The sequence below is a fragment of the Dermacentor albipictus genome, chromosome 3, assembly GCF_038994185.2.
Source record: "Dermacentor albipictus isolate Rhodes 1998 colony chromosome 3, USDA_Dalb.pri_finalv2, whole genome shotgun sequence".
NCBI lineage: Eukaryota > Metazoa > Arthropoda > Arachnida > Ixodida > Ixodidae > Dermacentor > Dermacentor albipictus.
The window spans coordinates 120833547-120858372 of NC_091823.1; the positions used below are offsets into that span (position 1 = coordinate 120833547).

Here is a 24826-nt window from a genome sequence, read left to right on the forward strand (position 1 = left end):
TTCATCGTTCCCGTTGACCTCGTAGACGTACAACGAAAGTCCCACTGAAGCTTTTCAGGAAAACGGGGCAGTGAACTGGCTTTTGCTTGCTCATTCCTTCAGTGCTTGGTCAGTGGCTCACAACAGCTTCACAGTTTATATTTTATGCTGCCCAAAATCTGACAGCCAGGAGCTCATATAAAGTGATGACACATTAATGCACAGTGTTTTGATCAGGCTCTGCTAGCCGCAGAAGTGTGCTGACATTTGGTACTGTTTTGCTTATTTAACATCTAAAGTACCATTTCGTGTATTTATTTCGGTGATAAAATAATTTTGTTGGCTGCAGTTTAATCTCCACAATGTAGTTTTTCTTGAGCACTGTATTGACAGGAAGCTGCCAAACTTGGGCGTTTTAAAAGATCCGCTCTTTCGCCTCAGCACGTTGCCAAGGTAGCAGGCAAACAGGCACATTGTGTCAGATTTGGTGAATAGTATCGGTACAGACGAACTGCGTTATGGCAATCACTTTATTTTAGTGTCTCATCGCAGTTAACATTAATGTATTTGGCTGTCACTTAGAACTTCTTATTGTTGTGTATACTGAGAAGTTGTGTATACTGGTCTCAAGTCCTTTCACACAAAGAACTTCAAGCACATCTGTGCAAATACTTGTGCACTTGTCCTGTAACTGTGTTCCTTAATGAGGTGGAGTTAGAAAGCTATCGTAACAACGTAAAGCAGTGCATGTCAGTGCACACCTTCCTGTGTTTGTGTGTAGCCTAAATACTTCAGTTTCTTTATCCTAAAGCCATTGTGATTGACTTGATGCTCAACAGATGCGTCTGCTAGCTGGTATTTGCCATTGTAAGTTATGCAGTACGTAAATGAGAGTGCTCATTTAAGAAGCATCTGCATTCCATTTAACAAAGCTCCACTTCACAGGTCAGCTTCAGCTGATACAAAAGTGAGCGCAAGTTGGGAGTCCATAGATGCCTTCCTTTTTTGCTCCTTGCATAATGTCTCTGCTGATTCCAGTATTCTTCAGTGCAAGTGCAATCCTATCACTTGGTAGAACACCTCTTGAGGGACTTATTTGGATGAGGAAACTTCTGTACCTGGTAAATGCCTTTGAAAACCATTGAAGGTAAATCTATCTTATTGAACTCACTTTACCTTGTAAAACAAAGCGAGACCTGATTGCATGAAACAAACCCCTTATTTTCACTGTTGGCATTCTGTGAACATACTTTCTTAGGTAACACATCCAGTGCAGCCATTAATTACTGTTCAGCATCATATTTCTTGTACCTTCTCTGGAAAACGCACATTACCTTCCCCAGGACTTCAGTTTTAAATTTTTGTAGTCCTGCATGAACAAACATGCTTCAAGAAAGGAGTATCGTTTTTTTTTTACCGTTTTAATTTATCTACGTCACTTCTTTCACTTGCAGCATTGGCGTTCTTTGACCACATCAACCTCCTGTACGGGACGGTGTCCGAGTTTTGCACCATGTCTGGCTGCCCCGACATGACTGGCCCCGGGAACAGGTGCGTAGCCAAAGCTCCAGTGTGTCGCACCAATTTGCAGTGGTGCACGATTGCACGTGTGCTGTCAAAGGTGTCACGAGGTGCACTTGGAAATCTTGGTTGTTCACTCGAAAAGTTGTAAAGCACCATCCGCTAATCATTCCACTGCGAGAATTTTTTTGAAGGTTTTTTACTGTGGAGATAGAAGCAGATGAAATGCGGCGACGCGATGGCACGAGTTGGCCGAAGCTCTCTCCCATGGCCTTGGCCGATGTGCATAAGCAACATTGCACCCCTACATTTCATTTGTTACCTCCAAGTAGCCCAGTGTTGGTCTGCTGAGCTCAAGGCCCCAGGTTCATTCCTGGTCACGGCAGCCACGTTTCAGTGAGGCAAAATGCAGAAGCCCTTATGAGATTAGATTTAGGTGCACCTGAAAGAACCCCATGTGGCCAAAATTAATTCAGAGTCCACCGCTATGACATGCCTTGTAATCAGGTCGTGGTTTTGGCTCGTACAACCCCAGAATTCATTTTTTTCCCCCTGCCTTTTCCCATGACGTCATCACCAAACCCCATTTTTATTGCAGCACAGTGTATACCTCGAGGTGGGTTAGTGCTCTGTGCATTTTCATTGTAATCGTTTTAGTTGTTCTTGTTGCTGCTGTCTAAGTAGCTTTCTTAATGGAGACACTGCATGCATGAAATTATAGCCATTAAGCATACAGTTACATGAACTGCATTAAAATGTATCTATTAAACTTGAACACTGATCTCAAGGCAAGTTCATATTGTTTGGTTTTTCCGCAGGTCTTGTGCTCTGAGGTATTCATCCTAAAATGTCACTCAGTTGCGCCTTCTGCGCTAGCCCGAAGGTAGTGCAGAGCAAACAGCATTATCGTTGTTGTTCCTTTTGTCCTGTGGAAAGAAGAAACTACCATGTGATGAGCTTGCTTGCTCATGGGTGTGTCTCATTACGGAGATTCCCACACCAGAATGTGAAATTAGTTGTACTTCTGGGCATAGGGCATCAAACTCCAGGCGTAGTATTCTTCACTTCTGTGGCATTGGCTGAGTTTCTGAGAGGTAAAATTTCGACTGTTACTTTCTGGTACTACAGAGGTTTGAATGCAGTCGAGGCATGGCAGACTTTTTTATTTTGTTATTGTTTTTTCTATTTCTTTATGTATCCGCAAGACGCTTTCGGATTCCTGCACTAGACATTGGCTGATACCAAAACGACTTGGGGAGCGAGCCCAGAACAGCTATGGCTGTAGCACATTCATTTGTGTGCCATCATTGGGATGCATTAAAATTGTGCAGAAACCATTGATGGTGATTGTTAATGTGAGCAAATAGCCCAAACGAACTAATGAGCAAACGGGAGAAAGCGAACATTCTCCTTGTCAACTCCGGCTACCAACCACAAAAATGGCTGAAAGAGTTAGAGAAAGCCATTTGCTTTAATATAGAGGTGATTAAAATAAATTGTGTAAAAAGCATTATGGGGGGCCGCATAATCAAGTTGTAATTTTGCCTTGTAGAACAAAAAGTTAGGTTTAGTTTATATTTTATTGTAATTTAGTTATAGCACCAGTTCCTGGGTGAACTGTTCGGAAAATAAGGACGTTTGCGTATGTGTTTCAAATCATGAAAAAATTATTATATGTATAAATACAAGTTCCCCTGCTTCTCGGTCGTTATATATATATATATATATATATATATATATATATATATATATATATATATATATATAAAGAGAAAGAGGTTTTCACATCAGGAAAATAACTCTGTGCCTATGATGGGAATACTCATTCAATAATGACCTGTAGTTAGGCTCACACTTTTTGACCATAATTGCACGTGTGCCCGCTGCCAAGCTCGAGGTTGCAGTTTCGATCCAGGCCGAAACAATGAAAAAGTTATCATATATTGTGCTGCATTGGGTGCACATTAAAAAACCCAGATAGTCAAAATTAATCCGGTGCCCCGCACTAGAGCGGGCCTCATACCCCACTGTGAAGTTAAAATTTGTGCGGGGGAAGAGGGGTGCGCGTGTGTGCAATCTCTTTACCTAGGCACCTAATTGATCTGTGCAAGACGTATTTGTGTACCGTGTACAGTGGTAAAAAAAAAAAGAACAACAGTTTGCTTTGTTTATCCATGATGACAAGTCACCATTGAAGAAAACAATCACCCCATGTGATGACAGGAGAGAGCTTGCTTTGTTTCTTTAACTCGTTGCCGCATGCATTTCAGGAGTTGATTGTCTTCTTTCTCGTCAACTTGTCTGTAACTGTACTTGTTACGTGACAATTGGCAGGCTATAATGAGTTCCATTGTGCGTGCAGGGTGTTTACAATACATGTAAAACTTCTGGGAGATTCCCGTTCACTTATGCATTGCTTGGAAATATGGCCTCCCTTCATTGTTTTGTGCCCTTCAACCTTGTGCTGTCGTAGTTTACTACCAATTTTCTCCGTTGTTGCACTTGCAAGATCTGTCTGCTTCATATTGCCAGCTTTCACACCTTCATTTTGTCTCCTTATTGCCAGTGGCTTTTTTTTTTTGCTGATGGAGGCAAATTAGAATGCATCTTCCTCGAATTTGGGAGACCTGCCCATTGTATTTCATATTTACGGTGGCATTTACCTCTACATAACACCGTGATCCTCTTACGTCGTATCTTTATTACTGCTGTTTCAAAGATTTTGAACAAGTTGTTCGGTAGGACCCATTGCTCTTTTTCTTCCTCTGGCTGTGCTTATTTTAATTTTGTGCAAGAAGTCGTGAGTGACCTTGCACTCTCTTGCAGAGGAATTCAGTGAAATGATTCCTGCCTACTCATGCCAGGTTTGACACTAGTAACGAAATAACTTTTGCCTTGTTCCATCATATGACCTGTTGCTATAACACTGCTACATAATATTTCTGCTATGATTTAAACAGATTTTGCTTAACGGTGGGGTATAATGCTTACCAATTGTATGATGAATTGCTTCGATCAGCATTTTAGAGAGCCACAGGATAGCTTGTGTCTGCGATGGTTGACTTCAGTTCAACGGATGCTTTTGTTTGTGCACAGAAATATCGCCCTAGTTGTCGTTAAGTCCAGTGTCTTCTACAAAGCATTTACTTAAGGTGTTATATGACGCCTCAGCTCAGTTTTGTGCTGTTTTGTTGCAGTTGCAGATGCAATTCCTTGTGTTTGCTGAAGCTCCACTTCCTTTCCCCTAGTAGAGATTGAGTAGGCTCCAAGTGACTGACTGTATGGATAGACTGCATGCAGCAAAGGGAAATTAATAATCTGCCGAGCAGCAGGCAAACTACAGTAATTCCCACGGGCCTTGTTCACAGTTGGAACATGCGAGGCTTTTTCGCCTCACCTGTCTATGGAAGGAAAGAAACACGCGCATAGGAATTTCTCAACTGGACTCGTTTGTTTATGTTCAACATTGTGAACAGCACAAACTATGGAACAAGTGATATACGAACAGGACAGAGGCACTCTTCGCACATAAGCGAATCTGACCTGTTCATATATCGCTTGTCTCGTCGTCCGGTTTGTTCACCATGCTCAATGCTTGCATAGAATGAAGAGTGGCACAACTTTTGTTCCTTAATAGTCTTTTCTGTGCACTTGGATGTCACTGTGCGCTTAAGTGTCAGGCTTAGACATGTTTGTTTGTTGAGCAAGTTTCTCGTTAGTTCGCTGTTGTATCCCTGGTGCAATCTTGTAAGCGAGACGGGGCTTGTGAGAGGTGCACATCTGCCGAGTGTACAGCTAGAAGGATAAACGAATAAATATGGGACACTGGGGCCAAATCTCACAGGCACCAACCTTGCCTCACACACTGCTGGTTCGTGTGATACCGGGAAGCTGCCATCATCCCCACGCGAGATCGCGCGTACCCAGTCTTAGCTTCACACACCAGTCCCTTCTAGCATGTGATGCTAGCCGCGCGCAAGCGTTGCTGGTTCAGGTGAGCATTAATCTTGGAATGAACCTGTGAGGTTCGATGCCGACTGAAGTGCGGCTGGTCAAGTTCTGTTGAAATGCGATTTGCTCGCACTTCCCCTTCTGTCTTGGGTACGGTGTAAAAAATATATACTCATCGGGTGTGGGCACGTCACAAGAATGCCGCAACAAATGCCGCATACTAGCAAAAAACGGAACGAAAGAAAATGGTCTTGCTGCCATCGCAACTGGCAGAATGTCTACTCGCCTATCTGTCACAGGACTGGCACGAATGTTTCTGTCTGGTTTGCATTTCCCATTTCCTGTTTCCAATGCACTTCCCATAGAAAATGTTGCTGCTTCTCCTGTGACGGACCTATGATCGGACAGTCATGTCGTGGCGCCTTTTTGAAAGAAGCTTTCAGGCTTTCCTGCAAGGCGTGCTGTCCACGCCTAAAAAAGTACATCCTACACCACCGTGGTCTTTGCATTTGACATGATTTGTCGCACAAGTTTAAATGTGAACAGGAAAAGCTATAACTAGAACATGTCTTTCGTTAAATTATGGGAACTTGGTTGCTCAACAGTTTGTTCCCTCGAACCATTACCAAACAAAGCATATATCACTCAAGCATCACACATACACTGGTGAAGGCAAAAATGAGAAAGTGCATGCTACCCCAGATCTGATTTGCATTTCAGTTCATGCTGATAGTAGTACCTTGCTTGATGCCTGTTCTCTTTCTCTTTCCTGTGCAGGCAATACCTGTGGTTTGATGAGAAAGGGAAGAAGTGCAAGGTGGCTGCTCCCCAGTACATAGACTATGTGATGACCTTCACCCAAAAGACGGTCAACGATGAGTCCCTCTTCCCAACAAAGTTTGGTGAGTTGTGTTCTCTTAATTGCATGCCACTTGCTAGACTGCCAGCAGTAGTACTCGCTGTGAGGACACAGGGACTGAGCCATCATGCAGCTAACTTAGAGGTCACAAAAACAATTTCAAGGCATTACAAATGGTTCGTTCAATTGATTGTAAATGCGTCATGAAATCTCACTTCGCCCCATCATATTCTCTGAACATTAAGTTAAGCGAAGTTGGCTTGATTACTCTGTAAGTAGTGAGAAAAGGACGAGGAGGACTGTTGCTTGCTGCAGGGTGACCTAGCCTTGCAAACGCTGCCGGCAGTTGCTCCCCCCCCCCCCCCTTGAGCGCCACCTATATCAAACGTGGTAGCGTCTGAAGCTTGCCACAGTCTATCTGGTAACACCCGGTATCGCAAGGAACTCGACATGGAAAGCAACATGTTGCTCTTTATCAAAATCACTAGACAGCGCGGTTCGCCATTCACACTCCAACCGCTTATCAAGTATGAACTCTAGGAGCTGAAGCACCTCTCTCCTAAATATACATTGTCATCGTGGGAGCAAAATGGCACTTGCACTTGGATGCAGGACAATCTTGCGCTCCAGTCAATCTATTAATACTTTCCGCATCCAACTCGGGACACTCTATTAAGTGAGGGTCAATGTCGCCAAAAGCTTAGCAGTGCATGCACAAGGACAGTGGCAGTCCTAGACATTGCTTTTGGGGGGAACAATTAAAAGAGAAGATGACTGTAGTGTGTCTACAACTTGATGCATTTACATGAGCAGCGGCTTTTATAAACCCATTGTGATCAACATAACCCATCGATTCCCACCATTTGCAGAAATATTCCGGGAATGTTTGCGAGAGGGGTGCCCCCCCCCCCCCCCCAAAATAAATGCTCTTGCCTACAGACCAATAGAACAGGTTATTGTTTCCATTGAACAGTTTTGGCTTTGTAACCCCCGATTTCCTCTGCTGAGTGAGGGTTCAGCAGTAGTAAAGGCTGTTGAATGGCAATAATACATTCCATCTCAGTAGCTAGGTGTGGGGTGTCCTGGGACAACGAGAAAAATAAGTTTTGGGAGGAATTCTAAGGAAGGCTTTGTGCTTGCGCTTCCTCCCTGAAGGCACAGTACTTGGTGGGAGGAAATGCAGTTTGTGGAGGAGAGTCCTTGGTTAGCGAATGCTAAGCAGCCGTGCCAGGCAGCAAACTTGGATTTTGGCATACGGTGCGTTAAAACCAGCCGATCTACCCGTTTTCCATGAACAGAGGAATGGCATTTCCTGCAGTCATCACTTGATGCAGAAAGAGAAGGAGTAAAACAGGTGCTGGAGAACAAGGTAAAAAGAGGCCTGCTCTGGTAATAACAGTGGAGATTAGTGCTATTTTCTAACCACATCTAGCGAGTGGTTTGGCCATGGCTACGGAAGAAGGCGCAAACTATTTTGCGCGCTGCCTATCTCTCAATCGTGCTTCCTGCATAGTGCACATGCTATGTCCTTCTACATTTAAAATACAGTAACGAAACTTAGTGTCAGAACTTTGGTAGTGTCATGCAATGCAAGTTTCTCTCACTTTCGTTGACCTGATTCCCCGACTTGGCATCCTTCTTCGATCAAGAGATTTCTATATGGAACTCACAGTCATGGTGTTGTGGTCAGTCTCTACCGTCCTCATTGTGCGATGCCTATCAATATTTGATCACACTTGGGAATGAGTGAGGCAGACAGTCCGAAGCAGGTCTACTTTCTGCGTTAGAAATGGCTTATCTCAAAATTACGACACCCGACATCATTGTCATGCGTAGTTCGCAGTGGCAGAAAGGCTAGCAACTTCGACAGATTTTAAAGCATCCTGGTGTTACTGCTGGTGTTACCACCGAAGTATGTCGGATGTAATAAGAGCGAAGCGAGGGATTACGAGGCCATCAAGATCGTGATGAGGAACGGCCAAGTGATCCCGGAGGTCGACAAAATCCGGGTGCTCGGCATGATTATAGACAAGCTACGGGGCAACGGCGAGACCATTTCCCGCATTACAGCCAATATTACCAACGCAATACGTCTCATCAGACGGGTCGCCAACCGCAAGTCCGGGATGAAGGAGGAAAGCTTGATTCGGCTTGTGCACTCCTTTGTAATCAGCCACGTCACCTACGTTGCAGCCTTCCACAACTGGATGCAGTGCGAAAAGAATAAGATCAACGCCCTTATACGCCGAGCTTACAAGGCGGCGCTCGGACTATTCGAGTGTACGAACACCAACAAGCTCCTGAGCCTGGGGGTACACAACACCCTCGAGGAAATTGCGGAAGCGCAACGGACCGCCCACCTGGAGCGACTCTCTATGACCGAAGCTGGCAGGCGCATACTTCAATACTTAGGCTTCACGCCTGGGGCGAAAAAGTCGAGTAGGGACGTTTCTGTCCCGGACGAGACCCGGCGCCGGATTCGGGTAGACCTCATCCCGAGAAACATGAACCCGGAGTTTAACAAGGAGAGAAGAGCGGCGAGGGCCAAGGCCCTCATCGACTTTCACGCCAAGGACGAGCACGCAAGGTTCGTGGATGTGACAGAATACCAGGGAGACTGCGCGGCATTCGTAGCTACCTTCATCGAGGCGTCGTCCGGCGCGACGACGGCAGTGGTGAGCTTACGGGTCCGCGAGGCGTGTTAGGCGGAGGAGGTGGCCATTGCCCTGGCCATTGCTGACCCCGGGTGCCAGACGGTGTTGCGCAATTCGCGAAGTGCAGTGCGGAATTATGCAAAGGGCAAAGTGTGTGGTGAGGCTGTGCACGTTCTGTGCTCGGCTGACCTGCAACAAGAGAATCGATATATTAGAATCAAATGGTTCCCTGCACACATGGGCAACGTTGCGTCGGGGAAGCACGATAAACACAACGAGACGGCACACGCAGTGGCACGAGCGCTAATCAACCGCGCCGCTGCAGCCGACCGTCCAACGTGGTGTAGTGCCAAGGACCGGATGATGACGTTCAACGAGCTTACACAGTTCCACCACCTAGCTCGAAGGACTTTCCCAGCCCTGCACCCGGGGCTGAGCCAAGTGGAGGTGGTGCAGTTCAGACAATTGCAAACTGGTTCGTTACCCACCCCAGTGTTAATGACTCATCTATACCCGAAATTATATGTGAGTGATGTGTGCCGCGTGTGCCAGCGCGAGAGGGCCACCCTGACGCACATCCTATGGGATTGCACCAAGTTCCCCGACGAAGCTTCGACAAGTACAACGATTCCGCCATGACTCGCGGCTGCGGCGGAATGCTACGACTACGAAAGCCAAACCTGGGCCATCCAGCAGCTCTCGGCGGCTCTTGAAAGGCAAAGGCCGAGCGAAACCGACAGAACGTTGCCCCTCAGTACGACCGACCGCAGGAGTAACACGTGCTGGAGTTCAGTAGAGACCACCCGCCGAGAAGACGTCGGGGCCTGCGTCACGGCGCCATTTAGTCATGGTGTCGTTCTGCAGCCGACTATATGAAGTTGTTTCTCTAAAGCATCCTGCCTCCGGACACCTGCTCGTGGCTGATGTTACGGCTTTCATGAGGACTACAGAGGGGGTTATTTAGGGAGGCAAATGGCAAGCAGCACGTGTTGCGACGGGATAGGTGAACCGCATCTAGGAGACTGGCCTTAGCTGTCTGGTGTCAAGGGATAGGGCAGGGACGCATTGGTCTACCTATGACCCTAATTTCTTGCCTCATTTCGCCCATCACTCAAGTCCCCTACTTAATCTCTTGTCAGTCAGTCGCCGTTTTACCACCGCTGGCCAATGATGACTTGCTAAGTCTTGTCCTGCACTCCACACCGGTGTTTGGGCTAGCCCTTTACAGATGCGATGAAGGAGAGTGGCTGCAATACTTGCTCGTTAAGGTCCATTCAAATCATGTTATAAAGAACAGCACAAAAATCGCTGGACATTTTAGCATCGCCAAAGTTTGTTGTGTAAAACTATACTGAAAAATATGTTCAGATGAGCTTGGCGCTTAGTTGCATACGTCAGAGCTTTCCACCTCTCAACGCCATGCTGAATGCTGAGCCATGCCCAGCCATGACAACATTGCACAAAGGAAACTAGCAGGACTCGCATAGTGCCAAGCATTACTTCTGAGGTGAGGAGGCGTGCTCTTGTATGCTACGAGATCTCGGAGGCCACGTGATGGGGGTGACCATTTCGTGTATGTTGCTTTTGTGTCACATTTGCACAACAATAGATCAACCTACTATTGCTGTGATGTGAAATTGAATTTTTGGGCTAAGCTCCAGCACAGGAGAGTGATGCACCGAGATCAAGAAATACGGAGCAAGCTTGCTTGTGCAAGTGTTATGGTAATGTTGTTGTTTCTGTCAACTGTGGAGGCGGCAGTGGCTACAGTGGTCACCTCCTAATTGGTTTAGTGTCATCATCGTAAATAAATAAACAAACAGACAAACGAACAGACAAACAAACAAACACTCCCATCCCTAGATCTTTTATTCACAGTCACAGTTACCATAGGGCAAAGCAAAAGAAAACATTATCGACCACAGCCGCTGCATTGCTCACATTGCGGGCAATCCATACTCCAACGGACTAGCTTATAAGGCCCATCATATTGACCTGCAATGTAGTGCCAGTGAGTGTATTTATGTTGTGCGTGATCAAGCTATAAACCATGGAATAATAGCTGTATATATGTAGCTGCCAACTGCTGGCCTTGTGGAAATTTTTTTTTTTTCTAAAAGAGATACCTTAAACTTTGTGTTTCTTTTAAGTCTACAATTCATTGCATTGCATTTATTACTTCTTGGGCATCTTGGGGGAACACGGAAGATTGGTTTATTTTTTTCGCGTCACTGCTTTCACTGCTGCTTGGCTAAAGCTCTACAGCAGATGGGTTGATTGGTAAGGAAATCCATTGGTGCAAGACTTTAAAGAATTGTTCACTTCCAATGTTTTCTTTTTCAGCAGCAATTTACTTAAGCTCGGGCTACATGGAGCAAACTTTCGCAATGAACTTAATGTGGCAGAAATCGACATGATGGCACGATGCCGACTGTTTGTTGGCTTGGGCTACATGGAGTGAAAAAATAGGCGGACTCTGCCATGCGTTTGCCACGTCACTGTCAGTGTTGGTAGATTCGGTGAATATGTTTTTGCAAAACAAGAAAATGATAAAAAATTCACTGACAATTACAATACTACCTAATGTGAAATTTGAGTCCAGCTCATTAGGTGTTTTGAATTCCATCGCTTGCTTCATGCATTGTTCAGTAAGAAAGCATGAACACTGGAACGTGCGACTCGTGTGGAGCGCATTCCCTAGCAGCTGCGGCGTAGGCAAAGTAGCACATGGACAGTGGGTCCGAAGCCCACGCCAGCACTTCGTTTCCATATATGGTATCAGTGGATGCACTCGCCGCATGCCTTAGTAATGACGCCACCGGCAACCGGGTGACGGTGCACTCTACCATGGTGCCATTTTGTATTGTGCTGCCACCGTGGAGTATGTCTTGTGCGGTGCTCCGCTTTCATCCTCACCCTTTTGCCATGCTCCCCTCCTGCGCTTTCCACCTCGTGATCTCTTCTCTATCGCCGTCTTTAATCCTCTGCTGTGCTCCACTCGTTTATTCTGCTTGTTACGCTGAGGTCGACGCACAATGCAGGAACGGGCACCTAGGAGCTGCGCTCTCAAAAGGTTTTCATTCTAGTAATTGTTATTAATTGCCAAGTAATTTGAAAAAGGAGGTAATACATGCATTTACAAACAGAATAGGAAAAAAATTTGGGGGACCTAATGTCGCGAAGACTAATAAAACGGCAGAGCTATGGGGAGGCGCGGTGCGATCAAACACTATTTGACATCGTTGAGCTTGGGCAGATGCGACGGTCCGGGATGACAGCAGTAGCTATTCATCTTGCTTAGCTGGGGCAACTTCCCATCAAGCAGAGTCCTTTCAAGTGTTGCACACGAACATGTCAGCCACCGAAGGTTCCTCAAGGAACGCTTTTCGCAGAACTTCGAGGGCACTGTCGCACTGCTCTTCGTTACGCACACTGCCTATCTTGTTTAAATTCACATTGAAGCACAGTCTATCACAAACCACACAACTGTGTCCAAACTCAACGTTCAGAAAATCTCGCCAGGATCGTCCGTCTGCACCAGAAATAGCCATCCTCTCTCTTCACTTGAAGTTCTCCATAACGCGAAAATAAGGATCGGATGCTCTTAATTGCCTAGCTGCTTGACGCCTTTCATCCTGATGTGTGGCGTCGTATTTCCATTTTGCTTCTGCTTGCCTGGCCCACAACTCGGGATCGTCACCCATATACTGGCGCTTAGCTTCGGCAGCTTAGCCTTATATTCAGGATCTTCCTTCTTACACCACGTACACTCATGAGCAGCTTCCTTCCTTTATTGCGTTTGCTTGGCTTCTTCTTCAGGAGAAAGTATCTTCCTCGGTCTGCTCATCTCGACAGTAGACCGGATACTGATGCTGCTGGCACACATGTTGCCTCTCTTCCAGGAGAGCACCTGCATGTCGGAGCTTGCGTCATCACCAGGCTCAGCCAATCCCATACGCCACGCCTCCTTTCCACGGCAGCTGCACCGAACCGCATGCTCATACACAGCTGTCCCTCTCCCCCACTTTGCTTAGCCTCCCTCCGCCTCGCTTAGCCTTCGCCTTCTCCAGTTTGGCAAGCGGAGTTTTCTGTTAACGTTCGGCACGGTCAGAGCTCCTGCTTAAACAGCTCTGCTGTTAAAACCTGCAGTGGCTCTCAACCGGCCGTCTGAAGCCGGAGGGAGATAGCTCCTCACAACACCTGGCGAGTGCACCTCACGTGTTTTTCACTCCTGGCGACGAAATTTGCTCTGCCGAATTTTTTTCTGGCCGAGCCAGGTATGTAGCGTGTGTAAGTTTTTCTGGCATTGGGTATCATGCGTTCTCCAACGAATGAAGTTCACCTCTTTGGCACTGATATTTTTTGCTCCATATTGCCCAGCCTTTAAGGTGTGTTGCAAATATTTGCACACCATCTCTGACACAGCTGCATCTGTGAAGCATCTGCTCACTTTAATATCCTGAATGCTGGAAACATACTACACTGTCCCGAAAATGCATCACAACAGCTCACGGCATTGGACTAGTTGGTGATAATCCAATTTGAACCTATTGTGTGCTCTGTTGTTTCGTTTCGCCTTGTTTGTGATATCTTGTGCCTGTACATATTGGTGCCAATCAAGGAGCATTAAAACCTGTTGATAGTAACAGTTTCGTGTTGTACATCTACTGTGTGGCGTTTCTTTTGTGCTCAATTCCGTGGATTATGAACGTGCCCGGTTTGGTGAACCCTGTGTGCTTCGGTGACTCACTTTGGGACTTGAATTTCTTCTCTGCAGAACGCGAGTTTCCCAGCTCTTTCGAGTCCCTGGTGAAGAAGATCCATGGGCTTCTGCTGCATGTCCTGGCGCACCTGTACCACGCCCACTTCAGGGAGATGGTCTTGCTGCAGCTGCACGGCCACCTGCATTCGATATTTGCCCACTTTACCCTCTTCAACGCGCGCTTCAATCTGGTGGATCCCAAAGATGCCGCCGTGCTACAGGACTTGGCCGTTGCACTCGGACTCTGTCCGCCTGCCGAGAGCGCCAACGGAAGCCCCGCCGCCTCTTCTTCTACGCCATCCTCCTCGGCCGTCGCAGCAGGCAGCAGCACAGATGAAGATTCTGCAGCTGCGGAAGCCGCCCCGGTTTCAGTGGCTGCCCCCATGGACGTATCCCTCTCGCCTTCGGCGATGCAGCGATCTGTGGTTACCTCCAGCATCGAGGCAGCTCCGATGTCAATGGCCGCCACGACGGCCGGGAGTGTGGTGCCCGCGCAGTAGGTCATCGCGGTCACACGCTTTGTTAACGTTTTGTCGAGTGCCTGTGGTGATAGCAGCCTGTGGTGTGGATTGTCGGTTCCCCCGAGAGTGGTATCGGGGGGGCATTTCCGTCGTGCATCCACGACAGCGGTAGTGCTGTGCTCGTTGCCACCAGAGTGTGGCCACTGGTGGTGCCACGAAGGGGATGACGTCACTTCGGTGTGACTAGGTGGCTCTGCTGGCAACAGCAGCAGCATCAAGCAAATTGTTTGTTGTTTTCACTGTTACGCTGGGTTGAAATGTGGCTTCGCTGCTGTGCCCATCCTCCGCTTGACACTAGAGTGATTATAGTCGCAGTTATGGCAGTGTTATGTGGCAGTTGTGGGAGGCCTTTACCCCCCTCTCCCCTACCCCCTGCAAGGCGGTACTACAGCTGTGCCACGAGAGCTGAGAAGCATGGGCCTTGTGGAATAGCCTCTGCAGAGTAGCTCGTTTTAAACCCCCAGCTAGTTAAAAGCGACCTTCACAACAGTAGCTGGGATAGTTATCTCTGTGCTGAGGCAAGAGTGACGTTACTACTAGGCATTTGGCTGGAGTGGTTGATCTAGGGAGAGTCACTATGTCCATCATTTTGTGATCATGAAAGTGGCGGAACACATGGCGAATATTAATTTGCGAGAGCTTGCAGGCACCTTCCATGCATGGCGCTAGCTTGCTAACTAACCCTGTGTGACGGTGGCAAGAAGTCTTGCTTGTCATTAAAAAAAAAAAAAAAAAAAACTCACCGTCAGTGTCTGCGTAAAATCAGGGTCAGGAAAATGACTGACATTTTCATGGGGAAAAAAACAAAAAAAAACAACAAGAAAGCATGCAGGTGAAGTAGCTCTGGTGCCAGCAACTGAGTCAAAGGAAAAAAAAAAGAAGAGATGGTAAACTGCAATAAGACTGCGACGACTTCGGTGAGTTGGAAATACTTCATAGCAGATATACCGTGTAGACTCTTCTAAGGGCCGCACCCCCAAATTGGCAGCCCAAAATATGGGACAAGAAATGTCCAATGAAGAAGCAGTCAATGTGCTCTGATGCCGCGCACGCACATTGACGAATTTTGGCATGCTGCGTACTTCCCTGTGCTGCTACTAGATGGCCAGTGCCAGGGTGTGCGCAAGCTTCGCTGGCACCATTGTGACCAATAATTTCGATCCTGTGTAAGGGGGCCGCACCTCGTGAAAATTGTGAGAAAGAAAAAGTGCTGGTCTTTTGCAAGTTTATACTGTATATCAGCGCATAAAAGACATGGGACAGACAGTTAAAATTGTTCTGTGTGTTTTCTGTGGGCTGATATATATATCTGCTATGAAGAAAATAGTGTTAGGTGTAGCTTTTGCGCATGTTTAGCATTTTGCTGCAATTCATTTGGACTTGTGATCAGGCAGAAATCATTTCTTATTGATTATTGATTCGAATTTGGCATATTTCTTTGTTTACATTGTTGCTCTTAAGATGCAGCATTTGATAAAATATTTTGCTTGTTGCATTTTCTACATTCAGAAAAAAAAAAGTATTTTGCACAGAATAATATTGACACGTTGCAGTTGTGATGAATATGTTGTGCCACCCTGTCATCATTTTCAATCTTCTGGGCACAGTTGTGTGCATTCATTTGAAAGTGCACATCCTCTAGAATGGCAAGCGCTTTCCAGTGCAGTGCTTAATAATCTAAGGGTTAAAGCAGCAACTTCCCAAATTTAATGCCTAGCTGCGTATGTGTCATGGCTGTCCCGTTTCTGAAGTCGTCCACAATTTTCCGTCGGGAAGGGACAGTGCCTGCAAGCTCTGCAATAGTACATTCTTGGTAGGCACGAGCTTACAAGGCTTCACGCTGCAGTTGATTCGAAGGTTGCTTAGAGTGGCTGTACTTTGTATTGAGAACTGTCTTGTATCAAGAGAGTGACTGCACCGGTGGAAATGACTCTGGTAGGCAGGTCACGGGAGTCCCGTCACTTTCTTTGCCGCTCTGCAGGTTAGAGGCTCATGGTACGAGTCAGTCAGTCTAATTGGTGACTCAAATTGGTACCTGTCAGGTTGTTGGGGCAGGCAACGCATGGTTACTCCCAAAACTCGCACAATTGCCAGCCCCACTTAGTGAACTAGGAGAGGAGGGGGGTGGGGTCGTGTGTATGTGTGTTGTGTGGCGTGGTGACAATTGCGTCTACTCGTCATTCTTCCGCAGGAGCGGAGGAGGGAAATAAGATAGGGAGAGAGAGCAAGAGGGGGGCCTATTTATTTTCTGTCGTCGCCTCGGCCCACACTCGCACACACACACACATAGCCACTAGGTGACACACAGCTGGGACTTTCATGTGTGCAAGGTGACACACAAACACACAGAATATGTAAATAGGATGATGCTCTATTTTTAAGAAGCACTAGAGGTTGGTGATTTAGGCAAGTCTTTCTTCTCTCCATTCTATCCCCCCTTCCCCCCGCCCAAATCCACTCCCTCCCCCCCCCCCCTCTGGGCATTCGGAGTTGCACGTGCAATGGGTGTGCCGGCCATCACCGTCGCTGGCAGGCAGGGTGGACAGGGTCGATGATGGCAGCTTGCAAAGAGGTCCTTCTTGCCTTTGCCTCAACTGTTTAGCCACCTGTTTTTGTGCGTACGTTCAGGTGGCGATTGTCGAGGATGTGCCTGCTTTGTCATTCGTCAATCTGCAAGGAAGAAACACTGTTTGGTTTCACCTGCCTCCTCCACTTGTGGTTCCTGCACCTCATTTGTTGTTGGTTTCCGATGGCTTCTGTGTTGTGGGCTTCTAAAAGTGGTCCTTCTCGGTGATGCAGTGTATGTGCATGGCTGGAAATGTGAACGTTCTTGCTCTTGCCGTGTGTGCATCGTGCAACTGGTGCATGTCAGTAAATCAGCCGCTGCTGCATTCTCTGCAGATGGGATCAGCTGTCTTAACGGGCAAAATGGCAGTGGTGGTGGTGGTGTTTGAGTGCAAGAAGTTTCATTGATTTCAGCTTTTGAGAAGTTATTGTTGAGGCTAAAGTTAAGCACAACTTTCAGCTCTCAGCAGCCCACTGTCACAGGCTGCATGACAGCAGTGGACATTGGATGCCTCAGCATAGCAAGTGAACCTGCCAGAATTGTAACCATTCTGGCATGGTGCTGAAGGGAGGGGTTCAGTTTAAGCTAGCAGCTACTGAAAGTATCTGTGTAGAGTTGCATTGATAGCGATTAGGAAATATTGGCAAAACTAAGCTGCTTGATGAAAACAACATTTAGGAGCTCACATTTTCACTAGTGTCACTAGTTTATAAACAAAAGTAATTTTCACAAATTGAAGGCCTATCTACAGTTGCACCAACCATTGGCACATGAGACACATTAGACATCAGAAGTAGCCTTAGCTGAGTCATCTTTTTCAGAATTCAGATTAACCAATGCAGCGCTAGAGGCTTGGTACTAATCTTCAAACGTCACGTCTTGAGACTGTGTTCAGACTGTGTTCATTAACTTAAGCTGCTAGTAATGGAGAGGTTTAGCAACATGTAGAAGTCGTGCCAACTCTGGCACCTCCGTCAGTGGGCTTTTGCTGTTCACTGTGGCTTCAGAAAAAAAAAAAAAAAACTTTTTAGGCTGCACCAACTGTAATTCTTGCAGCAGTTTCTCAAAATTCATGATGACCCGCAATATTTCGAGCGGAACCATGGCTCGCGGAACAGTGTTAAGAAATTATCTGTGTGTACCCTAACCCACTCCTGCAGTATCTTGAATAAACTCGCTTCTTTAAAGGCAGCATCAGCGGTACCTTATGAAGGGGGCTAGTTTCACGTGCCATTGGGAGGCAAGCATAAAACTTGCAATAGCTGTGGCCGATGTGTACACAAACTATTTTAGTAGGCGCAGTTTGACATGGCTACTTCAGGTTGCAGTACTCCTGGTGAGGCACTACTTGCAAAACGATCTGAAGCCCGTGGCATGCCTTTTCAGCTAAGTTCTTGCGAGCGAACCAGGCATGACTGCTTCAAGCACCAGCTAGAGATAGTTTGCACTCTCCGTTTTTCTTGTTCGAGTGTCTCTGTTCTTGCCTTCATCTGCAGAGAATGGAAATTTCACGCATTGCAGCTAGCTTACGCTTTGTGCTGTCAAACCATTCTCTGTAACATCTTGCAGTCTGCATTACTACTTCTTCCCCTCAGCTTGACGTACTGACTCGTGTAATAGCAGAAACGTAGCTTTGAATTCCCATATATGGATTATATATGTGCTTATAAGTGGTGTCCGTAATTTCTAGCCGGTGAAAAGGGGCTGTTTCTTGGCAAAGTCGTATGTTAAGCCGTATCATATTTTTGAAGTAAAGCACAATAAATCTGTAAGTAGGGCAACATTATCCATCGACAGAGAAGTTAGGGATAGGGATGAACACAGTGAAAAGTTTGCTGTGCTTGCTTTCTTTAGCTGGTTGTGTTGTCTGATATCAGTAGGTTGGCAGTGTGTTTTGTACCCCCCTGTGTTTTATGCTTTTAATGAGGATGGGTTAATTTTAATAATTCAGAGTTCAGGTGAAGGGGAAAATTTGAACTCAATAGCAGCCTTACTACCTTTTTTGCAAAGAATGTAGTAAGGAAAGGGTGAGGCTATTGCACGAGTCTGTACGTTAGCTCCTTTCCAACCCACAAAGTTATTACATCAACTTCAGCAGGAGCTTTGTCGTTTCTATTGGGCTCCTCCATAAGCAAGCATTAAGGCTAGATATTGAAAATAAAATGGACTAGGAGACATATTAACAATATTTGCATAGTTTGTGCATGTAGCAGGCAAAGTTGATAGCTTCAAAAGGCTTAGCATATCTTCTCGGCTACAAAGAGTAGACCTATGCTAGTTGCATTTTACGGGCATTTGTGTTCTCGTGACACTGGGGTTCTGAAAATTTTTGAACTTATGCGTTGTTTGCAACGTTATCCTTAATTCTGTCATTTAGCTACATAACTATGTGATAGTTGCACACCACTCGTCTAATTTGTAAGAATTCTCGAGAGGGTGCAGAAGGTGGCAAGCTTGCGGGAGTGTTATCTTGTGGCAGGCACAGGTTGTTATGTCAACAAAAGGGGGCAGCTGCGTTTCATTTTAGTTCAGCTGTGACCATGTGGAAACGCTTTAGATTCAGGTTCTGTCGTACGCACTGGTTCTTTGCTTGGCATTGCAAATATTTCGCAATCTGCCATATTAAGGGCCATTCCGAAACTTCAAATATTATGAGGGGCAGGACATTACCATGTCTTTCCAACCTTTGTTTTCCTAATTATATTTTGTTTGATTTTCAGGAATTGTGATTGTGTAACCTGTGTGTATGTGTGCATTGTGCACTCATATGCGTGTGTGTAAATAGTGGGCTTCTTTTTCCGGTGTTTTTTTTTTCGTTCTTGCTTTTGGTCCTATTTATTGCTCGTCTTGACAATATGTGTACCTCTTGTTGCCTTGTTAGCCTGGGTTGCTTGTGTTAGTTTGTTGTCAAAATATGCAGTCATTTCACACAATCTGCGCACATGGTCGTTTGATCATGTACTGCTGGCGTGGCCATCAGAGTATGTACAGACCCGAGTTTGTGTTGCTCTGTGTGCTTGTTTTACTGGCTCTTGTGATTATGGTGTCGGATGGCAAATGCTGCAGCGCGTTGAAGGGAAACAGAAAGGTGGCAGAGGTTGCACAAGGAACGAGTTGCAACAGAAGCTGCAAGCGTGCATCATTTGACGTTCTTTTTTTTTCTTTTCACGTTTTAGTTATTGCATTCAACTGTCCCATGTGTGAGTGAATGCGCATCAGGAGAGTCTGCTGGTGCATTGCAATTGTTAGAGCTACATTTCCCGGAGGTTCCTGCCCAAATAGCAGTTGTCTGGATAGGAAGCTCGTGCCATTTGTAGAGCTGACTTGTGCGCTTGCATAAAGCTTGCGAAGAAAAAGAAAAGTACCAGCGCAGTGTAGCATGTAGAAACGCATGATGCTAGCAGTCCTAAAAGCAAGGTGCACGCAGTGTGACGTCTCTGGTGTTCATCATCAGAGGCGGTTTTCTATGCTCCTGACAGGGAGTGGCTAGTTAAACAGTTGAGTGAAAGATAACTATCCAAGTTGGAGTTTAAGCATTGCTTGACGGTGTCCGATAAGTTAATTTGGCTAACGATGAAGCCTCTTGTTAATTTAATTGTGGTATGGAAGGGTGACTGTGTTTTTCAAGTTGTCATGTGCTGTACCCTCTCTGGGCTAGCATAATCCAGTTGGGAGAGACAAAAGAGCGAAAGGAAATTCGGGGACACTTAACGGAGAACAAAGCATTGAAGTTTACAGTCTATAGTCATAGTTGCATGCTGCTCAGATCAACGTCGTACACTATACAGGGAAAAGTCGAACTTTAGTAAGCAAAATTTCACCTCCCAGTAGCCTAGACTTTTGGCCTATGCTGCCGGCCAGCGCAGTTCATCCTGCATTTGCATGCACCAGTGAGCTCCCCTTGTGGTGCAAGGCCTGTGTGTGTTTGTGTGTGCGTTTGAAGAAGCAGTGCCTCTGCCCTTGGACTGTATTATTCCCGTTTCCGTTGGTTATTATTTTTGTATCATTCAGGTGGTGGCAGTTGCGGTGTTTTATTATCTCGGCGAGCACGGAAGGCGCACTTGCATGTAGCTTGTTGACTGTCGAACGAGGGTAGGAGGGACAGGTCACCGTTGTTGGTTAATTATTTTGTTTAAATGAGCTGAAAAGTGAGCACTGTGTTAGATGTACATACATATAATATATAGATATATATATCTCTATCTCTACCATTGACCTATAGCGACAAAGAGATTTGCCTGGGGCAGGAATCGGGAGCGTTTCGCCTGGTGTAGGACACATGATGGCACACGGGTGAAGGGGGCGAAGTAACCCGACCATTGAGCAAGCACAGCTGTTGCTACGGGCTGAGCGGATTCGAAGCCAGTCTCTCGTCTTTGCCTTGCCACAACTCTTACCATGGACAGCTGAGCAGCCGCTGTTCTCAGCGTCGATATCACCACCATTTGCCGGTGGCCACTCGAGTCTCTCTGCCTGCACTGTTCAGGGTGCGTGCTGGGCAGGTCTTCTGACAGCATGGTGTTGTCGGCCATGGCTTAGCACGGCTTGCCTCCATGGGCCAAGCAACAGAGCCAAGGTGTGCTACCAGTGCGCCTGAATTAAATGCACCTCTGTCTTTTCCCCCTGCCTGTTTCCTACGGGGCCTTTGATGTCTATAGTACCATCACTCTATACAGAGAGCGCAGACACGGTGGCAGCACCTCTACCGATCCCAACTGTTGTGCACACCTTAAGTTATCTGTTCTGGCCAGTGTCCAACCCCTGTCACACTAGGTGGCAGATGCACACCCACAAGAAGAACTGTGTAAGCTGTAGCGAGGTGTTATTTCTTTTTTATTTTTCATTCGATACCCCTCTACAACATTTTGGTTGTCGTTTTACGACGTGTGGCTGTGAACCGGCTTTAGTAAAGCTAGTTGTGCCACTTAATTGGTCAGCGTAATATGTCCATATATTTCTCTTGTGTTGTCATTTTTGCCTCATTCGTGCCCCATGTGTGACAGGGGTTACAGTTGACTCTCCGATGTCTGATGTTGCTTGAGAATGCTGGAGGAAGAACGTCAAATTTGTAAGAGGAGCCATCGCAGGCTAATCTTCTAATTAAGTGTGGCACGAACGTTGCTTAAGTCGTAGACTTGCATCACGTCAGCATAGCCAGCTGGGTGAAACCTTCATGACAGAATTACCTTTACATTGACGAGGTGTGTTTTATCGGAGAAATTCTACTGGCGTGTGTCAGCGTGCAGGGTAGTAGCTTGGAAGTTCCGACATCCGAGAATCGGCTGGGCCACTTTCTGGCGCGGAAGTTCAAGCGCAGAGACTTGTTTGAAAATTGGACACGGAAAGGGAAGGCCAGCGCTTACTTCTTCACACATGGAAACGATACAAGCAACTCACACGCATAAAAACACACATACAAAGAAAATGCAGAGGCAAGCGTGTCTTCTACTGGGGCTCGCCTGAATGGGAAAGAGGCGCAAAAGTGCGGGTTAAAAAAATGTGGAGCGTTACTGGCGCGCTGCGACGACCGGTGCGCCGAAGCAGCAGCAGCGATGACGATGACGACGCGCGTGTGTGGTGTGAGAAATAGTACACGCCTGTCCGTTGGTGCCTTTCTTATCGAAAAAAAAAAAAACTGTGCGTGCATTCCACAGTGCGTGCCTGTGTGCGTCTCTCTTCTTGCCTTCGTCCCGCGCGCGCCACCACCGCGTGTGACGTCAGCTCGACGCCGATGCAGACGCCGTTGCGCTGCTGTGACGTCGGTCGCGGCGCACGTCTCACGTGACCTCCAGGCGCAGAGTCGCTGCGCAGATGGCTGCAGCGTGCAGTCCTGCAGACGTTGAGTGGGGTGCCGATTTCTTGCTTTTTCTGACGCCGCCCGGGAGAGTGACGTCGACGGGGCTTCAGGAGTGTCGATTCGTGGCGTTTTCGCGGAAAGCGGACGAGAGCGGCGGAATCGCAGGCGACAATCACGAACGAGTCGGTATTGGGAACCACGGCGAATACTCGCGGAAATGGCTGAAATCTGCAAGAGGCGTATACGTTTGTGGGATACGTGCTTCAGAGAAAAGAGCTTCGGAACGTGATTGCGTTTTCGAAACCATACGTATTGAATTGCTGAGCCGAACCGTTCTAGAACAGTATTTTCTCCCGACGACTGAACGGTTCCTGTCGCTCGGATTTACTTTTTCCTCCATGACTCGCGAACGAGGGGCCCTGCACGCCAGTGCTTGGTTGCCAAAAAAAAAAAAAAAAACTTTCGCTGCTGACCATGCGCTGCAAGAACGCGGTGAACAGGATCGCTCGCGCTGCTCTATTTTCCTCGCGCGCATCTTGTCGAATCTTCCCAGTGGTCGATGAACACAGCTCCAGTGCTGCTCCTTGTCTGCGCCGAGACGCGAAAACAGATCGAGCGTTTCCCGCGTGCTCCGTGTACACCCCCCCTCACCCCCTCCTTCCAAGATGCGTGGCGTTTAAACCCGTTCAGTGCTAAAAGCCGGCCGTAGAAACCGAACTGCGATTCGAGCCAGCGTACGTTGCGGGGTGGCCGCTTTCGCTTCGCGTTTGAAGTCTGCGGCATACAAGCGCAAAGAAGAGATGCGAGAACGAAACGAATACGCGCGAGTCTTTTCGCCCTCTTCCTGCAATCAAATTCCGCCGTGACGGCGTCTTCGAACCAATCGGGTGGGGAGAATATGGTGCTGTGTTTTGCGGCGGACTTCGTAAATAGACAGAGAGAGAGAGAGGAGTAAAACGCATCTGGTAGTCGCGTGAGCCGGTGGGAACTGTAACAGATGGCAAATTCGACAGTATGGCGTAATCCCGTAATGTCCAGAATATAGCGCCAGTGTTTGTGGTCGCTTTTTTTTTTCTCGTTTTGTGCTGACGCACACGGACCTTTCTTTGGGTCTGCGCGAATGCGCGACATTCGAAGTGATCTAGGCATTTCCCCGCGATCGGCCGCACTCTTAATAAATGCCGACGCGGTCGTCCGTGGTGTAAACCTAGTAGTCGAAGCGCCGATGGCGGCTCACGTTTGACCCGGCTTGGACGTTGGCTAAAAGCTTTGCGTGATCACGACGCACGCGGAGGCACGACCAAATTGGGGACGGCAGGGGGGGGGGGGGGGGACCCTGCGCGTGGAGGTCAGCGCGCGGCGTGCTTTCTGCGTTTGTCGTACTTTTTTTTTTTTGCTGGAGAGCGTAGCGGTGTGTGTTTGTTTTTGTTTCCATCTTCTGTACGTTCGGCCGTGCCGGTCAGTTTCTTGTTATGTTTTTTTTTTCCTTTCCGTGGCGCACGTACGTGTCGCGCCAGTGGCGCTTATGTGTGTGGTGATGGCGACGATGTCGCGCGCGCGCTAGGTTGCGGCCTTTGCCGCGACTGACGAGAGTGATTATGTTGGTGATCGTGATGCCGTGTGGCGGCGATGTGCACACACAAACACGCGCAAACACACAGACACACACACTCTACACGTAGACGAGACGCATGTGTGCTATCCCCTCTTTCTCTTCTTCTTGTTCGCCTTTGATAATCGACACACAAGTGCACACACACGCAGAGGAGAGCCGAGGATATAGTACTGTGTTTTGCGGCGGGCTTTGTAAATAGACAGAGAGAGAGAGAGAGGAATAAAAAACCTTCGAGGGAACTAGTCAAGTACAATAAAGTTTAGTACAATGGTACCAGCCTGTGCGTCCTGTGTGTCATTCTTTTGCAACGTTCACTACATTTGCTTGCTCTTTAAATGCAGTATGCTAGCACAATTTTTAAAGAGACACTGAAGGCAGATACTAACCCCCGTATTCAGAAATGCATCTTGAAGCTCATGCTTGACTTGATATAAATGATGCCTGGTACGAACGCCCCCAAGACGCTCATTGCGTTTCTTCTGGTGCGTTCACGACAGGCGTCATTTAAATCAAGTCGGGCATGGACTCGGGTGTTAAGATGCATTTCTGAATACGGGGGTTAGTCCACGTCTACTGTCTAAATACCACTACAAAAGCTCGC

At 47.1% G+C, this 24826-nt stretch overlaps 1 protein-coding gene across 2 annotated transcripts in view; it reads left to right on the top strand.

Annotated features, from left to right (window-relative positions):
- The window catches only part of Mob2 (MOB kinase activator 2), a 170791-nt gene extending 146290 nt beyond the window's left edge, over positions 1 to 24501 (top strand). For both annotated transcript variants that reach the window (XM_065453307.2, XM_065453306.2), the window contains exons 3-5: positions 1434 to 1530; positions 6229 to 6353; positions 13742 to 24501. In XM_065453307.2, coding sequence (XP_065309379.1) covers positions 1434 to 1530; positions 6229 to 6353; positions 13742 to 14226 — 707 coding nt within the window. In that variant the 3' untranslated portion in view covers positions 14227 to 24501. The remainder of the gene's footprint in view (positions 1 to 1433; positions 1531 to 6228; positions 6354 to 13741) is intronic.
- The last annotated feature ends 325 nt before the right edge of the window (positions 24502 to 24826 follow it).